General features: G+C 32.4%; 2 protein-coding genes across 2 annotated transcripts in view; both read right to left on the bottom strand.

The window, feature by feature from the left end:
- Positions 1-384: 384 nt before the first annotated feature.
- LOC126692216 (short chain aldehyde dehydrogenase 1-like) lies at positions 385-2212 on the bottom strand. The gene is made up of 2 exons (XM_050387739.1): positions 2047-2212; positions 385-1408 (listed from the first exon to the last, which is right to left on the bottom strand). The coding sequence occupies exons 1-2, from the start codon at positions 2082-2084 to the stop codon at positions 994-996; spliced, it is 453 nt and encodes a 150-aa protein (XP_050243696.1). The 5' UTR covers positions 2085-2212; the 3' UTR covers positions 385-993.
- The window catches only part of LOC126692212 (short chain aldehyde dehydrogenase 1-like), a 43714-nt gene continuing 27077 nt past the window's right edge, over positions 385-17021 (bottom strand). Inside the window, exon 3 of the mRNA XM_050387737.1 lies at positions 385-687. Coding sequence (XP_050243694.1) covers positions 616-687 — 72 coding nt within the window. The 3' untranslated portion in view covers positions 385-615. The remainder of the gene's footprint in view (positions 688-17021) is intronic.

The following is a 17021-nucleotide window of genomic DNA, read 5'->3' as shown; positions in this document are numbered from 1 at the left end:
AACACTGAAAAACACAGAAAACTATCTTTATACAATTGATTTCATATTGAGACTAAAGTCATCTTTCACTCATTAATTGTCATCATTCTATTATCATTCTATTATGTTCTTGAGGGTTTGCACAAAAAATTGTGCACAAATACAAAAATGTAATCCTTCTATAGCTAAAAGCTTTGACATGTAAATGTAAACTGCATATGTGCCAATGTGCCATGCATATACACAATGACACAATATTGAATTAAAATAAAGAATGAATTGAAATTACTTTCAATTTTATTATAAAAATTTTAGCAATTGACATATCATATATGATTAATGACATCACCTCAATAATATCATAAATGAATTTTTAATTATATTTTATTTATATTTAAGAATTGATAAATCAAATTATAAGATATGTAATATCTTAAATATTAATTAGTCTTTTATTTTAAAGAGTTACAACAATGATGCAGGGCATTTCTAGTCCCGATTCTCTATAAAGGAGAACAATCAATGCTAATGCCACTAAATTAGAAGCTTTATTGACTTCAACATCATTCTTTAGGATAACACTAAAACGAACCAACACAATTGAGAAATGGGGGCTTCAGTTGCAACACATGCAAATCAAGAAAAGAGGCTTTTCAGAGTGTTTGAGAGACTTGGATTGGTAAGACTATAGCCCCCATCAACAACCAGGTTCATCCCACTCACATACTTAGACTCATCACTCCCCAAATACAACGCTGCCTCCGCAATATCTTCAGGTTCCAATACTACTCCCTTCAAGTTTGCACATGATGAAACCACTTCCTCCACCTTATTTTTCTCCATCTCTATAATTTTTTTTACCATAGGAGTTCCAACTGTAAAGGGAGACACACAATTAACTCTTATTCCATACTGTCCCAACTCCACGCTCAAGTTCTTGGCCATTCCCACCACAGCATGCTTTGATGCCTTGTATGCATGTGAAGTATTACTGGCCAAAACTGAAACTATACTTCAGGTGAAGAGAATGCTTCCTTTTTTAGTTGGAATCATAACCCTAGCAGCATGCTTGGCACCCAAGAAAGCACCGAAAACGTTGACATTCAAAACCCTTTTGATATTTTCATTTTCAGATTCTAAAATTCCTGATTCAATGTTGCCTGTAATGCCAGCGTTGTTGAACATGATATCAAGCTTTCCATACTTGGTTATAGCCATGTCCACGGCCTTTTCAACATCAGATTCATTTGTTACATCACAATGGATGTAAGAGATGGAATCAGAGCCAATGTCTTCGCAGACTGAGTGGCCAAGCTTGTCTTGGACATCTGCTATTAGGACCTTTGCACCATGTCGAACAAAAAGCCTTGCAGTGCTCTCACCTATGCCACTCGCACCACCGGTTATTAATGCTACCTTACCTTCTAATCTGCAAGGACAAAGAAATGAGGAAACTAAAATTTATTAGTCTAAACTCCTAGCTAGTTTTTAATATATTATAAATGATAGAAAGAATGTGAATTAGAGAACACAGAGTTTGTGAAAGGTTTGTTGTAATATTACCTTTTGGTGCTGGGAGTTGCTGAAGAATTAGCACTCATCTGTCTCTTAAAATTTATGGGAGATCTCCGCCAAGTTGAAGATGTGAGTTACGTTTGTGTGAATGTCACCTTTATTGTTTGTAGATACTTTATAGTTGACTTTATAGTGAATGTCAACTATATGCAGCTTAAACAAATTATAAAAAAAAAAAAAAAAAAAAAAAAAAAAATTAATAAGTAAACAGGAAGGAGAAAACAACAAAATCCTTACTTCTATGAAGTTTCTTGCTATGTATTAAGATTCTACTTAGCAGGTAGCAGCCATTAGGCAAAGTCTTAGTTTTGGCAACATAAGTCATACACAAATGTAACGGTCTTGAGAGAGACTTTACTAGAAATTTAACCCTTCTACTTTTTGACTTCCAATGCAGCCATCAAGGTTGAGGATGTAAATCTTACATGCATGCTATTATTATGTGTGGAAAGTTATACCCTCCTCTGCGTGAACAGTAGCTTTTAATATTACCTTTTGGTGCTGGGAGTTGCTGAAGAATTAGCACTCATCTTTTTCTTAAAATTTATGGGAGATCTCCGCCAAGTTGAAGATGTGAGTTACGTTTGTGTGAATGTCACCTTTATTGTTTGTAGATACTTTATAGTGGAGAGGTTCAAGTATATGCAGCTTAAACAAATTATAAAAAAAAAAAAAAAAAATTAATAAGTAAACAGGAAGGAGAAAACAACAAAATCCTTACTTCTATGAAGTTTCTTGCTATGTATTAAGATTCTACTTAGCAGGTAGCAGCCATTAGGCTAAGTCTTAGTTTTGGCAACATAAGTCATACACAAATGTAACGGTCTTGAGAGAGACTTTACTAGAAATTTAACCCTTTTACTTTTTGACTTCCAAGGCAGCCATCAAGGTTGAGGATGTAAATCTTACGTGCATGCTATTATTATGTGTGGAAAGTTATACCAAAGTTGATTTATTGGGTGGAAGTTGATTGATGGCCGATGGGTGGATATTGGGAGGTCATTAAATCCTAAATCCTCTAATGTCAACACCGTTATCGTGCTGCAAGTCCCGTGATTGGAGGGTTAAGGTGTCATTTTCCTTTTGTTGTTTAATTATCTTAATCTTAAGGGTCCTTATAAGGGGTGACTTTAGTGCAATTTTTATACTTTACTTTCATAAAATAAAAAAATAAAAAAGTCTATACTGCATTAAGCAAATTTTGGAATTATAATGTGTATCACTTTCTGTACTTTTCAAATGATAATAAATTTTTTTTGAACTATTTCCAAAGTCACAATCTAGCAAAGAAAAAAATTTCTTTTTAAAAAAATAATTAATTTCTACAACAGAAGTGAGTTTCTCCAAAAAAAAAAAAAAAAAAAAAAAAAAACCAACAAAACAAAAGGAATGTGAATATTTACTTTTTTTGTCAATAAAAATGAAGAAGATGATAATGATTTTGTTGTTTGAGATCCATTTGTTTTGATTGAAAACATTATATAAAGATAGTTTCCATATTTTTCAATGTTGGTCGTATAAATAATGCATACTCCAAGAGTATGCTCCCTCTCTCTCACAGAGAGGTGGGCCCCATAGTGGGTGGTACCCACCCAGCTGTGAGAGGAAGGGACTATACAATAATTTTCCTAAAAAAAAAAAAAAAAACTATTTTTGGTCAACAAAAAAAGTATAGCTTATTTTAAGAAATTGTTTTCCAGCAATTTTTTTTGGAAATAGACTCTTTCTCATAGCAAGCTCAAGCTAAAAATGGAAAGTTAGGAAAAGTGGGAGGATAGAAAATTTTTTAATTTTCCTCATTTTTATTTGGCTGGGAGTGAAAAAGTGAAGGGATAGAAAAAATGAGTTTGCATAAATTTACTCATATATCTTTGTTAAAAAACTAATGCCCAATTAAAACAAAAAAGTGACAAACAACCAAAAAAAAAAAAAAAAATACAATCACCCAAATTTATGAAAAAAAAAAAAACGTCTAAACAACAAAAAAAAAAAAAAAAAAAAAAAAAGAAGAGAGAGAAAGAAGAAGAAGAAGGAAAATAAAACAAACACTGTCACGCCCACGACCCTAAGAAATCAAAAGAAAAAAGGAAAAATAAAAAATAGAAAGAGGAAGAGGCACTGTCCAGGAAAGCAAAAGAAAAAAAAAAGAATGAGAACAAAAAAAAAAAAACACTTATTAAAATTGGGATTGGAAAAAAAAAAAAAAAAAAAAGCAACATACTAAAACTCATGTGCAACTTGCACATGGGCATTTTTGTCACTCACCCATAAGAATTCCCACCACCTAGTTTTCTCCCCATTTTTAGGAGAAAACTTTTTGGTGGGCTCAGGAAGAAAACACCCGGGGCCCACTATCATTTTCTCCTATCCCCCTCCCAACCAAACACTCTTCAAAACGTTTTTCCCTCTCTCTCTCTCTCTCTCTCTCTCTCTCTAAAATCCACTTTACCAAGCATAGGAAAATGATATAGTTTTATAGAAAATATTTTTTGAAAAAATGACTTATTTTCTAGAAAATATTGTCGTTGAAATAAACAGAATAGTAAAAACAAAAGTCAAATGCATTCATGATAAATATTTTTATTTTCTTTTGTAAAAAGGATAGAACTATACTTCTAACTCTAAAATATACTAGTGAATTCATTTGGTTTTATTTATTTATTTGAGAAACTCATTTGGTTTTAATTGATAGCACAATTTGGTAACATAATTAACTTAACTTTGTTCTCTCAACATTTCTCATGTCATCAACTGCAATACTCCAAAATTAAATTTTAAAAGAAAATTTTGGAACTTTAAAATAAAATATAACGATTGATCAAACATGCACTATAGTTCCTCAACTATGAAAAATGTTGTTCAACTAATAAGTGCAGACTCTTCAAACACAAAAAATGTTAAGTCATTAAGTGATGCAGTTGCTCCTGTAGAACTTGATGAATCTATACCATAATTTATATTTTTTCTGTTGATGAATGCTGGCTTGTTAGGAGGGGGAAGACTTGTTTCATTTCCCCACGTGAATAAAATTTCTGCCATGCTTGGTCAATCTATTGCTTGTTCTTGCACACATAAGAGATATGAATACATCTTGAAACTTGATGAGGAGGATATGCTTGACGCAATGACGAATCAACTACATCCAACAGTTTTCCTTTCTTCCCATAAGTCCCAAACCTAAAAAATTAATAGTATAATCTTAGAGTACTACCAAGGTGAAGTGCATCAAATCAAAACCAAATGATAATATATTTTACTTACATGTCCAATCAAATTTAGGCAAGGACTTTCAACATGATAGTGGTTGTTTCTCTTGCCACTAATTATCTCTAGTATTAAAACACTATAGCTAAAGACATTTGATTTGGTAGAATATAATCCTTCCACTGTATATTCCGGTAATATATATCCACCACAATTGCACAAATAAAAATAATTATAATTGTGTAATCATGTTTTTAGCATTCTTTGTTAACGTGTTGTACTTTGTACATGTTAATTAAGGATATGGATAAAATACTCACTCAACAAACCAAACCAATCAAATACCCTGTATTCATTTTGTTACTCTAATATATTAATATATATATATATATATATATTAAAATACAAAAAAAAAATATATATATCGAATAGGTGGCATAACACAATTGGTGAAGTGTAAATTGGACATGGAATTTACTTTTTTTCTATAAATTTTATTATATAACATTTATAAACTAATGTGTTATCAATTCTAAAAAAACTAATTTAAAAATTTGTTAATTGTCTTTTTTTGAAATCCACCCAACACAAGCATTATCACAAAAATTTGCAAGTGTCCACATAAAAAAAAAAAAAAAAAATAGAGAGAGAGAGAGAGAGGAAGGAACAAAGGTGTCATTTTGAGAGATTGGTGAGTAAAATTTGTGGGAAGGAAGATTATGATTCATAATTCATTGAGAATTTTTTGTTGAGTTAGAAATTTGTCTCACGCTGATAAAAATTGAAAAAAAAAATTTAATCTATCGCGGGGCCAAACTATGAATTATAATTCTGTCGTTATTTAATGTTTCCAACTACTATGTAATCGTGGGTTCCAGTTAGCTCAATTAGTAAAGTCTATGATAATTGTATAAGAAATTTAGGGTTTAACTAGTAATGTCTTTGCACACTGAGTGGCCAAGCTTGTCTTGGACATCTGCTATTAGGACCTTTGCACCATGTCGAATAAAAAGCCTTGCAGTGCTCTCACCTATACCACTCGCACCACCGGTTATTAATGCTACCTTACCTTTTAATTTGCAAGGACAAAGAAATGAGGAAACTAAAATTTATTAGTCTAAACTCCTAGCTAGTTTTTAATATATTATAAATGATAGAAAGAATGTGAATTAGAGAACACAGAGTTTGTGAAAGGTTTGTTGTAATATTACCTTTTGGTGATGGGAGTTGCTGAAGAATTAGCACTCATCTTTTCCTTAAAATTTATGTTAGATCTCCGCCAAGTTGAAGATGTGAGTTACGTTTGTGTGAATGTCACCTTTATTGTTTGTAGATACCTTATAGTGGAGAGGTTCAAGTATATGCAGCTTAAACAAATTATAAAAAAAATTAATAAGAAAACAGGAAGGAGAAAACAACAAAATCCTTACTTCTATGAAGTTTCTTGCTATGTATTAAGATTCTACTTAGCAGGTAGCAGCCGTTAAGCAAAGTCTTAGTTTTGGCTACATAAGTCATACACAAATGTAACGGTCTTGAGAGAGACTTTACTAGAAATTTAACCCTTTTACTTTTTGACTTCCAAGGCAGCCCAAGGTTGAGGATGTAAATCTTACGTGCATGCTATTATTATGTGTGGAAAGTTATACCCTCCTCTGCGTGAACAGTAGTTTTCACTGTGAATAAGGTGTTGGAAAGTTATTCCAAAGTTGATTTATTGGGTGGAAATTGAGTGATGGCCAATGGGTGGATATGGGGAGATCATTAAATCCTAAACCCTCTATTGTCAACAACGTTATCGTGCTGCAAGTACCGTGATTGTAGGGTTAAGGTGTCATTTTTCTTTTGTTGTTTAATTATCTTAATCTTAATTATAAGTGTCCTTATAAGGGGTGACTTTAGTGCAATTTTTATACTTTATTTTCATAAAAAAAAAAAAAAGTCTATACTGCATTAAGCAAATTTTGGAATTATAATGTGTATCACTTTTTGTACTTTTCAAATGATAATTATTTTTTTTTTGAACTATTTTCAAAGTCACAATCTAGCAAAGAAAAATAAGAAAAAAATTTCTTTAAAAAAAATAATTAATATTTACCACAGAAGTGAGTTTCTCCGAGAAGAAGAAAAAAAAAAAAAAAAAACAAACAAACAAACAAAAGGAATGTGAATATTTACCTTTTTGTCAATAAAAATGAAGAAGATGATAATGATTTTGTTGTTTGAGATCTGTTTGTTTTGATTTAAAACATTATATAAAGATAGTTTTTGTATTTTTCAATGTTGGTTGCATAAATAAAAGGGTCGCTATTGCATACTCCAGGAGTGTGCTCCCTCTCTCTCACAGAGGGGTGGGCCCTATAGTGGGTGGGACCCACCCATCTATGAGAGGAAGGAACTATACAACAATTTTTCTTAAAAATAAAAAATAAAGGAAAACTATTTTTGGTAAAAAAAAAAGTATGGCTTACTTTATGAGATTGTTTTCCAGGAATTTTTTTTTTTGAAAATAGACTCTATCTCACAGCAAGCTAAAAATGGGAAGTTAGGAAAAGTAGGAGTATAGAAAAGATTTTAATTTCCCTTCTTTTTGTTTGGTTGGGAGTGAAAAAGTGAAGGGATAGAAAAAGTGAATTTGTATAAATTTACTCATATATCTTTGTTAAAAAAACTAATGGCCAATTAAAATAAAAAAGTGACAAAGAACCAAAAAAAATAAAAATAAATACAATCACCCAAATTTATTAAAAAATAAAAAATGTACAAAAAAAAAGAAGAAGAAAAATAAAACAAACACTGTCACGCCCACAACCTTAAGAAATCAAAAGAAAAAAGGAAAAATAAAAATAAAAAGAGGAAGTGGAAGTGGCAACGTCCAGGAAAGCAAAAGAAAAAAGAAAAGAATGAGAAAAAAAAAAAAAAAAAAAGCACCTATTAAAACTGGGACTGGAAAAAAGAAAAGAAAAAAGCAACATACTGAAACTCATGTGGAACTTGCACATGGGCTTTTTTGTCACTCATCCATTAGAATTTCCCCCACCCAGTTTTCTCCCCATTTTGAGGAGAAAACTTTTTGTTGGGCTCAAGAAGAAAACACCAGGGGCCCACCATCATTTTCCCCTATCCCTCTCCCAACCAAACACTCTTCAAAAAGTTTTCCCTTCTCATTTTCTCTCATTTTTTTTTCATCCTCCCTAAAATCCACTCTACCAAGCATAGAAAAATGATACAGTTTTATAGAAAATATTTTGAAAAAATAACTTATTTTCTAGAAAATACTGTTGCCGAAATAAACAGAATAGTAAAAAAAAAAAGTCAAACGCGTTCATGATAAATATTTTTATTTTCTTTTGTAAAAAGGATAGAACTATACTTCTAACTCTAAAATATACTAGTGAATTCAAGTTCGGTGCATAGATTTTGTAAAGGTTCAATTTTTCCTTAAAATTATTAATGATCATTTGGTTTTATTTATTTATTTATATTTTTAAGAAACTCATTTGGTTTTAATTGATAGCAAAATTTGGTAACATAACTTAACTTTGCAAATTCTCTCAACATTTCTCATGTCATCAACTTTAATACTCCAAATTTAAATTTTAAAAGAAAATTTTGGAACTTTATAATAAGATATAATGATCGATCAAACGTGCACTGTAGTTCCTCAACTATGAAAAATGTAGCTAAACTAATTAGTGTAGACTTTAACGAGCTTCAAACACAGAAAATGATAAGTCATTAAGTGAAGCAATTGCTTCTGTAGAACTTGATGAATCTAGACCATAATTTATATTTTTCCTGTTGATAAGTGCTGGCTTGTTAGGAGGGGGAAGACTTGTTTCATTTCCCCACATGAATAAAATTTCCGCCATGTTTGGTCAATTTGTTGCTTGTTCTTGCACACATAAGAGCATAATATGAATACATCTTGAAACTTGATGAGGAGGATATGCTTGACCCAATGACGAATCAACTATATCCAAGGGTTTTCCTTTCCTGCCATAAGTCCCAAACCTGAAAAATTAATAGTATAATCTTAGAGTACTACCAAGGTGAAGTGCATCAAATCAAAACCAAATAATAATATATTTTACTTACATGTCCAATCAAATTTAGGCAAGGACTTTCAACATGATAGTGGTTGTTTCTCTTGCCACTAATTATCTCTAGTATTAAGACACCATAGCTAAAGACATTTAATTTGGTAGAATATAATCCTTCCACTGCATACTCCGGTGATATATATCCACCGCAATTGCACAAATAAAAATAATTATAATTGTGTAATCATGTTTTTAGCATTCTTTGTTAATGTGTTTGTACTTTGTACATGTTAATTAAGGATATGGATAAAATAATCACTCAACAAAACAAACCAAACCAATCAAATACCCTGTATTCATTTTGTTACTCTAATATATATTTAAAAAAAAAAATCAAATAGGTGGCATAACACAATTGGTGAAGTGTAAATTGGACATGGAATTTACTTTTTCTATAAATTTTATTATATAACATTTACAAACTAATGCGTTATCAATTCTAAAAAACTAATTTAAAATTTTGTTAATTGTCTTTTTTTGAAATCCACCCAACACAAGCATTATCACAAAAATTTGCAAGTGTCCACATTAAAAAAAAAAAAATAGAGAGAGAGAGAGAGAGAGAGAGAGAGAGAGAGAGAGAGAGAGAGAGAGAGAGAGAGAGAGAGAGAGGAAGGAACAAAGGTGTCACTCCGAGAGATTGGTGAGTAAAATTTGTGGGAAGGAAGATTATGATTCATCATTCGTTGAGAATTTTTTGTTGACTTAGAAATTTGTCTCATGCTGATAAAAATTGAAAAAAATAAATAAATTTAATCTATTGAGGCCAAACTATGAATTATAATTCTATCGTGTTGGGAAATTTAGACCCCAGTTGATAGAATTAACAAGTTTTAAATCCAAGTTGTTAATAAGATTTATTATCAATAAATCTTGTTAAATCAAACAAACATCAATATCATGTCAAAATCATGCAGCGGAAAAATAAATAAGACAAGATATGATAACCTAGGAAAACCAATGAAACCAACCAGTTTCACAGTAAAAAACCTGGGGGGAAACCTTCCCGAAAAACAATCCGCTATAGAAAATAGAAGTTTAAGATCTAGTACAAAACCTTTGTCCCTAGAAATTTTTCGTTGATTTAGAAATTTTGTCTCATGCTGATAAAAATTGAAAAAAATAAATTTAATCTATCGGGGCCAAACTATGAATTATAATTCTGTCATTATTTAATGTTTCCAACTACTATGTAGTCGTGGGTTCCAGTTAGCTCAACTAGTAATTAAAGTCTTTGATGATTGTATAAGAGATTTAGGGTTCAATCTCTGCCTACACCAAAAACTGATTAATGTCTTGGTTTGATGATAAAGAGCCACTATCAAGAGCGGACACCATAAGTTAAAACTCTCTCAAAAAAAAAAAAAAAAAAAAAAAAAAAAAAAAAACTACTATGTAGTCATTCATAAAAAAAACAAAGGATATCAATAGAGTTGCTTGTCATAAATTGGTTGGTTTTGCTAAGTCTTGTGTTGCTGAATTGGCAACAGATGTTTGATCTGTTTAGATGCTTTCAAAAAATCATTTGAAATTTCCATAAAAAATACTAATAATAATATTAAAGTTAAAGTCTTTAGAATTCAGGCTTTTTTAATATATTATTTTGTTTTTGTTTTACTTAGATTTGGGTTTATTAATACAATTGTGTTACTTAGGCCTATTTGGTTTCAAAAAGTGGTGTATCCACTTTTCATTTTCTTTATTCTATATTCAAATCCTAAATTTGAATATAGAAAAAAGTACTTATTTTCATATTTGGTAGTGTTTGGTAAGTTGTTTTGAATACATAATTTGAGTATAGAATACATCATACCTAGGTTTGCTCATTGTTTTCTATTCCAAAAAAAAAAAAAAAAAAAAAGTAACTTTCTCACTCACACACATCAATTCATTTAAAAAAAAAATGTTTCACAATATTTACAAATATGCCACTATATTTGTATTTTCGTAGGAAACAAAAACGCTGAAAAGTAGTATTCATTTTTTGTATTCCAATACAACTTTTAGAATACTAAAAATTAAAATTGAATACAAATGTTAAAACTAAACTAGTTTTTTAGTGGTGGGACCCAATGAAAACTAAAATGAAAATAAAAAACGGTACTTTTTTCAGCTAACCAGACATGCCTTTAGAGTGGGGTTTTGGAGTTTGAGATTTAAATGTGTTAAGTTTTTTATGGGCCTTTCCCCAAAAAAAAAAAAAAAAAAAAAAAAAAAGTTTTTTATGGGCCTAGCATGTTTTTAGATTTTTCTAATGTTAGTTGAGAGAGACATTATGGGCTTGATGTTTATTGGGTTTTTATTTTTTAATTTTTGGTTGGTTTTTATATTTTATTTTATTTTTTTATATTTTGATTTGAGCGATTTTGGATTTTAATATGTAAATGGGCTTTGTTGGTTTTAATGGACTTTTGGGTTGACTAGCAAGTTTTGACTATATTTCATAACTAGTCGCCAATACGTGCGATGCACAGGAAAGTTATTAATAATAAGATCTAATGAAATCTAGAAATAAGAAATTGAGTTAATAATATGAATTTTATAGAAATTTTGCAAGATAGCCTTTAAAAAAAAAGAATGGTCATAATAAAATAAAATACAACAGGAAGAAATATTTAATTTCTATGCTTTCCATAGTTTAGAAGTGTAGTATTACATAGAGCATTATTGGGTTGCTAGGAGAGATTTTTATAAATTGTTAATATCAAACATATGTGCTTATATTGTCAATAGCTCACAAAGTGCATAGTTACTAAAACTTACAAAGTAATTCACAATTATTAAATTAATAAAGAAAAACTCCCAAAAGTTATATATACACACACAAAGAACTAATACTGTTTGAACACATACATATTGTACAACCAAGTCTTAATTTTCCCATCAACAACCTTTGAAAATATAAACTGCAAACATATAAACAAAAACCATGACATGAGGAGCTCACCAAGCTTCAAATATAAGTAGTAATATGATTTTCTCAATTTTGCTTGGTTGTGGTAATAATAATATAAATAATTCAAGACATGGAACAATATTAAAATTATAACACTTTATTCTATTATCTTTTATGTTGAATCTAAACAAACAATTAATTAAAATATGGATGGATCATCCATAAATTATATGTGAGATTGAATGACAATTTTAATCAACCAAAAATCACACCTTTAATTAAGAAAAAAAAAATCATATAAACCCAAAAAAAATTTCTCAATAAAGCAATAACATATAAAGTGACTAATTAAGATTTAGTAATAAGTTTTTGATGTAGTTGTCTTGAGACGTTTACGAAGCATTTGGATTGGTAGACTCTTTTTTGAAGTGTATGTTACTTCTATTTTCTATTACTATTAAGAAGTATTAATCCTAAAATGGTGAAGGAATTGCAAGATTGGCACTTATGATACAAATGATAATGTTTGGTTTAAAAGAAAACTTTGGTGGCAATATCCATGCTTTACACGTTTGAAATAATGCATGTAGTTATATTACTTGTGATGTAGAACAGACCCTAATGGCCTTTCGAGACTCCCAAGCACCTAAAATTGCGCAAAGCAAAAAGGCACTAATAAAAATCATTTGGGTGACAGAGTCGGAATCGCATGAAATTTGGCAGATTGAAGCGAAACAGCCTTCTGAGCAATAGTTGTTGCTATGCTATGAGATACCCCTGAAAATGGCAAATTCCTTCATTTAGGTCTCGAAAATTGCACTTTTGGTAAATTTTTTTGGTATTTTGTCACCGATTCAAATAATTAGTGCGAATTAAGGTTTTAGATATTTTCTCAGTATTTATATGTTTTGTAGCCATCAGAGGCAAATCATATTATTATCAATAAAAATACAGACGTTTTGTCAGTTTTCTTCTTTGGTGGATTCTAGTTTTATCACCTTGTGGATTCAAAGAACCTCTCATGGATTCAAGGTTTACTACCCAGAAACTAACAATTTAGTTTATGTCCATCAAAGAGAGCATCATGTGTGCTTTCTTCAGGCTTTCGCGACATCAACTTGGGTCATCTTAAGTCATGCTCATGCCAACCAATTACCTCCTTGTTCCATCCATGACACCACATCACAAAGAAAGAACAATATGGCTTCACTTATGGTTGACAATATCTATATCAAATCAAAGGTATGATTTAACTTTAGGCTAAACAACATGCCATTCACATCTCAATAGTTTAGAACAAAATGACACATTGTTTCATCTTTCTTCTTCCTCATCGCTGGGAAACTTGTTTTGCTCCAGTTGCCATCTTCTTCTTTCTCTGTTGATGTAGCCATTAACTTGGCTTTTGAATGTCACCACCACATGACAAAATTATATCACTATGAAATTTTGATAACAGGCCATCATCATACTATGTTTCTCTCTCTGCCATAAGATAACTTAATCCTCAACAGTCACACGGATTTTCCACAATGAAACCATGATTGATACAATCTTATTAAAGAATTGCATCCTTAATGAAACCATGATTGATACAATATTGTAAGGTTGAATTTATTCAACCATCTAATTGGCTTTATTCCGTGCCAAATTTGCTTGTAATTCAGCATTTAGTAACCCTGTATTTAGGTAGGTTTGTTGTAAGGGTAGTGAGTGAGATAGAGTGAAGATTGCTCAAGAGTGTGCAAGAAAACAGAGTGTCGCGGCTGGGACTCGCGGGTGGACTCGCGGCTGCAAGCCGCCAGAAGCTGCACACGTGCCAAGCATGCTGGAAGATGAACAGTCATGCTAGCTGGAGCACTACAGGACAAAACAGGACAACTGGCCATATGGTTAACTCGCGACTGGATCTCGTGACTTGGTCAAGCCGCGAGGTCAAGCCGCGAGCCACCCCTGTTTTGGAAAAACCTGACGTTTCACATTCCTCTCCACTCCAGTATAAATACCCCTTTAACCCACAATTGAAAGAGGGCTTCCAGAGAGAATTTTGAGAGAGAAACCCTAAAGAAAAATCAGATTGTTTCACCCACAATCTATACCTTAGAGTCTCTTCAAATTCCCTCACTCTCTTCCTCTCCATTGTCAAATCCTTGAGAGGCATTATACCAAACCTGGTTCTCACCATTATCATCTCTGTGAGACAGTCGTTTGGAGTTCTGGGAAGCAGTTAGGAAGGAGCCAATCTTCATTGGTTGATGCTACGGTCTAGTAGCGGAATCCGGAAAGCTAGAAAAGAAAAAGGTTCGGCGCAACCTCGTTGGAGCAAGAAGCTTGGAGGGCTTAGGTGCACTGGGTAGATTAGGCTTGGAGGGTCTATTACTGTCCTTGTATCCCAACTGTATTTTCTAGTGGATTGATTACCGCCTGGAGGGCGGCGGAGAGGTTTTTCGCCGAGGTCTTCGGTTTTCTCTTCGATAACACATCGCGTGTTGTCTTTGTGTTTGCATCTTCCTTCCTCTCTATCTTTGCCTTTATTTTATCTGCTGTGGTTTTAGTTTGTGATGGCTTAGATAGTTGTTTAACCAATTTCATATTATAGCATGTGTTAAGTTTCCGCACACTAGTTGTTTGACATATTGCTAGTATTGGTTAAGTTGATTTTTGGGGGTCTAAACGTTCAAAAGTGTTTTTGTACACGTTTTTGAACTTTCAATTGGTATCAGAGCGGGTACACTTGTTGTGGTTTAAATACCTAAGTGTGATCCTTGACCCCTTGTGTTTATTTGCCATGGATTGTGCTTTGTATGACTCTTTGCATGATTTGGTTGGTGATGAATGTAACATGCCACGTGTTTGTGAAAATGCCTCTATGAGTGTTAATCCTCATAAGTGTGATGACATGTTATTTGAATCTATGGGTGTTGTTGACAAACTCTTGAAGAAAAATGCTAAGAAGTTTCAAAAGAATTTGAGCAAGTTATTTTGTGAAAAGGATGATTTGATTGCTAAGCTCAATGAATCCAACAAATTGGTTGAGAAATATAAAAAACTTGCTGAAATTTCTCTTGAAAAGCTGAAAGAGTTTGAATGTTTGAATATGGACTTGGATGCTAAACTTGTTTTGTCTAACAAACTTGTTGATGATCTTAAATGTGAAAATGAATCTCTTAAGATGCATGCCAAGTGTTTGATTGCTGAACCTATTGTTAAAAATGATGAAAATATTTGTTGCAATCATGTTGTGGTACCCGATTTTGTGCCTAGTGTGTGTTCTACCTCAAAGGACACGTCGGTGTACATTCCTCCACACAAAAGAAATCAAAAAGTGGAGAGAAAGGCTCTTAAGCCTAAGCCTCTGTTTAGGTCCCAATCTAGGGAATTGAGTGGATCTAAGTTTGTTCCTACTTGCCACCATTGCGGTGTGATCGGTCACATAAGACCCCAATGCCCCAAGTTAAAAAGAGAACAAACCTTTGTTGTTAGATCCCTTCCCAAAAAGCCTAATGGACCTAAATACATTGTTTGTCACCATTGTGGTGCCTTTGGTCATCTAAGACCTCATTGCTCTAAGTTTCAAGCTCTTAAGAGAATCAAAAGAAAAGAGAAACTTGAGCTTTTTGGAAGTTGTGCTAAAAAGAGTAAACCGGTTTTGAGTGAAAATAGCATGTTGTTAAAGAAAATGTTTGATGCTCTTAACTCCTTGACTATGTGCATCTCCGGTTCTCATTCTTCCAACCCTCGTCTCACTTCTCTTGAGACACTCATTCCAAACAATCGTTCCGTTTGGATGAGGAAGGGTTCCTATGGTTGAGCCTTTGCTCTTTTGGTCCTTGATCTAATTCTTTCGATCTTTGTAGGACCCTTCATGCATTAAATGTCATAACTTCATGCATTTTGTGCATCTTGCATTTATTTGTATGCATTGTTTCGTTTTTGATCTTACTTTTATGTTTTCGTTTTGTGTGAGTAAAAATCCAAAACCACATAAAAAGTGAAAATTTTAAAAAGTTTGATCGTATATGTTTGAGCACATATCACATGTGAGTTTGGCCTTGTACCTTTGTACAAATGGCTTTGTGCATTTACGAGCTTAGCTTGTTAGTTTTTGCACTTATATCTTTGTGGGAAAAATCTTGACATCTTTGTGTGATTGTTGTAAATCGATCTTCTAGCTTGTCATGAATGATTTGTCAATAGTCATGTTGGTTTTGATACATGCGTAGACTTGTGCTTATATCTCTTCCCACTCTTTTATTTTTATTGCTTAAAGAGCTCAATAAATGTAAATCTCAAAATGAAAAGAGATAATGAGCTGCAAAAGCCGTCGCACATACTAGTATTCGACTAGGAAAAAGGGAAAGCGACTTAAATGAAATTGTATGATGCCCAAAAAGCCAAAGGCTTGTTCATCAAATTGAAATATCACAAATTTCAGGCATCGATCTCAAAATGAGATGTTTTGATTCAAAATGATCAAATGTTATGAATTGTAAAGAAGCCAAATGAAAAGCTTCATCATATGTAATCATTTTCTTGTGGGAGGTCATATATGCTCATTTCTATAATTGAGATAGACCACTTGACTTAGTACTAGTTGTGTATGACTTGATTGAATTGATCATTGAAACTTCACTCTAGACTAAGGACTATTCCACATTTGATACACACACACAACACACATGCCTAATGTTCAATGAATGTCTTATTCATTTGTTAGATTGTACTTGTCTAAATGTGATGTGTGTGTGCTCAATCTTATATGGATTAATCCAAAAAGATTTTTGATCATTTTATATGTTTTTGGAAGTGATTTTTATCACTTTTTGTGTTTATGTTTAGTGCTTACTTTGTTTTTCAATGTTTAAACATGTTCTGAATTGAAAAACAGGCGTCAGAGTTTTTCGCGGCTCAGCTGGCGACTCGCCAGTCGCGAAACCCCAGTCGCGAGCTCATCCAGAAGCTTTTGGCGACTCACTCGTGGCTTGCTCGCGGCTCACTCGCGACTCGCGAAGATTTTCGGGGCTGAAACTCGTGGCTCGCGGCTTGCTCGCGACTGAACCTCGCGACTCGCCCAGTCGCGAAACGCCCAGAAACAGTTTTTTAAAGGGCTTTTTGTGGGAAACTTGTTTTAAACCTCTCCCATCCTCTCTAAAACCCCTCTTTCAATATTTTTACATCAAAACCCAACCAATTTGAATGGTTTTTCAATCCATTAACATCTCTAAGGTAATTATAAACTCTTTTCATTGATTTTGATCCTTAGA

The sequence above is a fragment of the Quercus robur genome, chromosome 7, assembly GCF_932294415.1.
Source record: "Quercus robur chromosome 7, dhQueRobu3.1, whole genome shotgun sequence".
In the NCBI taxonomy this organism is placed as follows: Eukaryota; Viridiplantae; Streptophyta; class Magnoliopsida; order Fagales; family Fagaceae; genus Quercus; species Quercus robur.
Note: the sequence above shows the minus strand (reverse complement) of the source record. Positions and strands in the feature narration are given on the sequence as shown.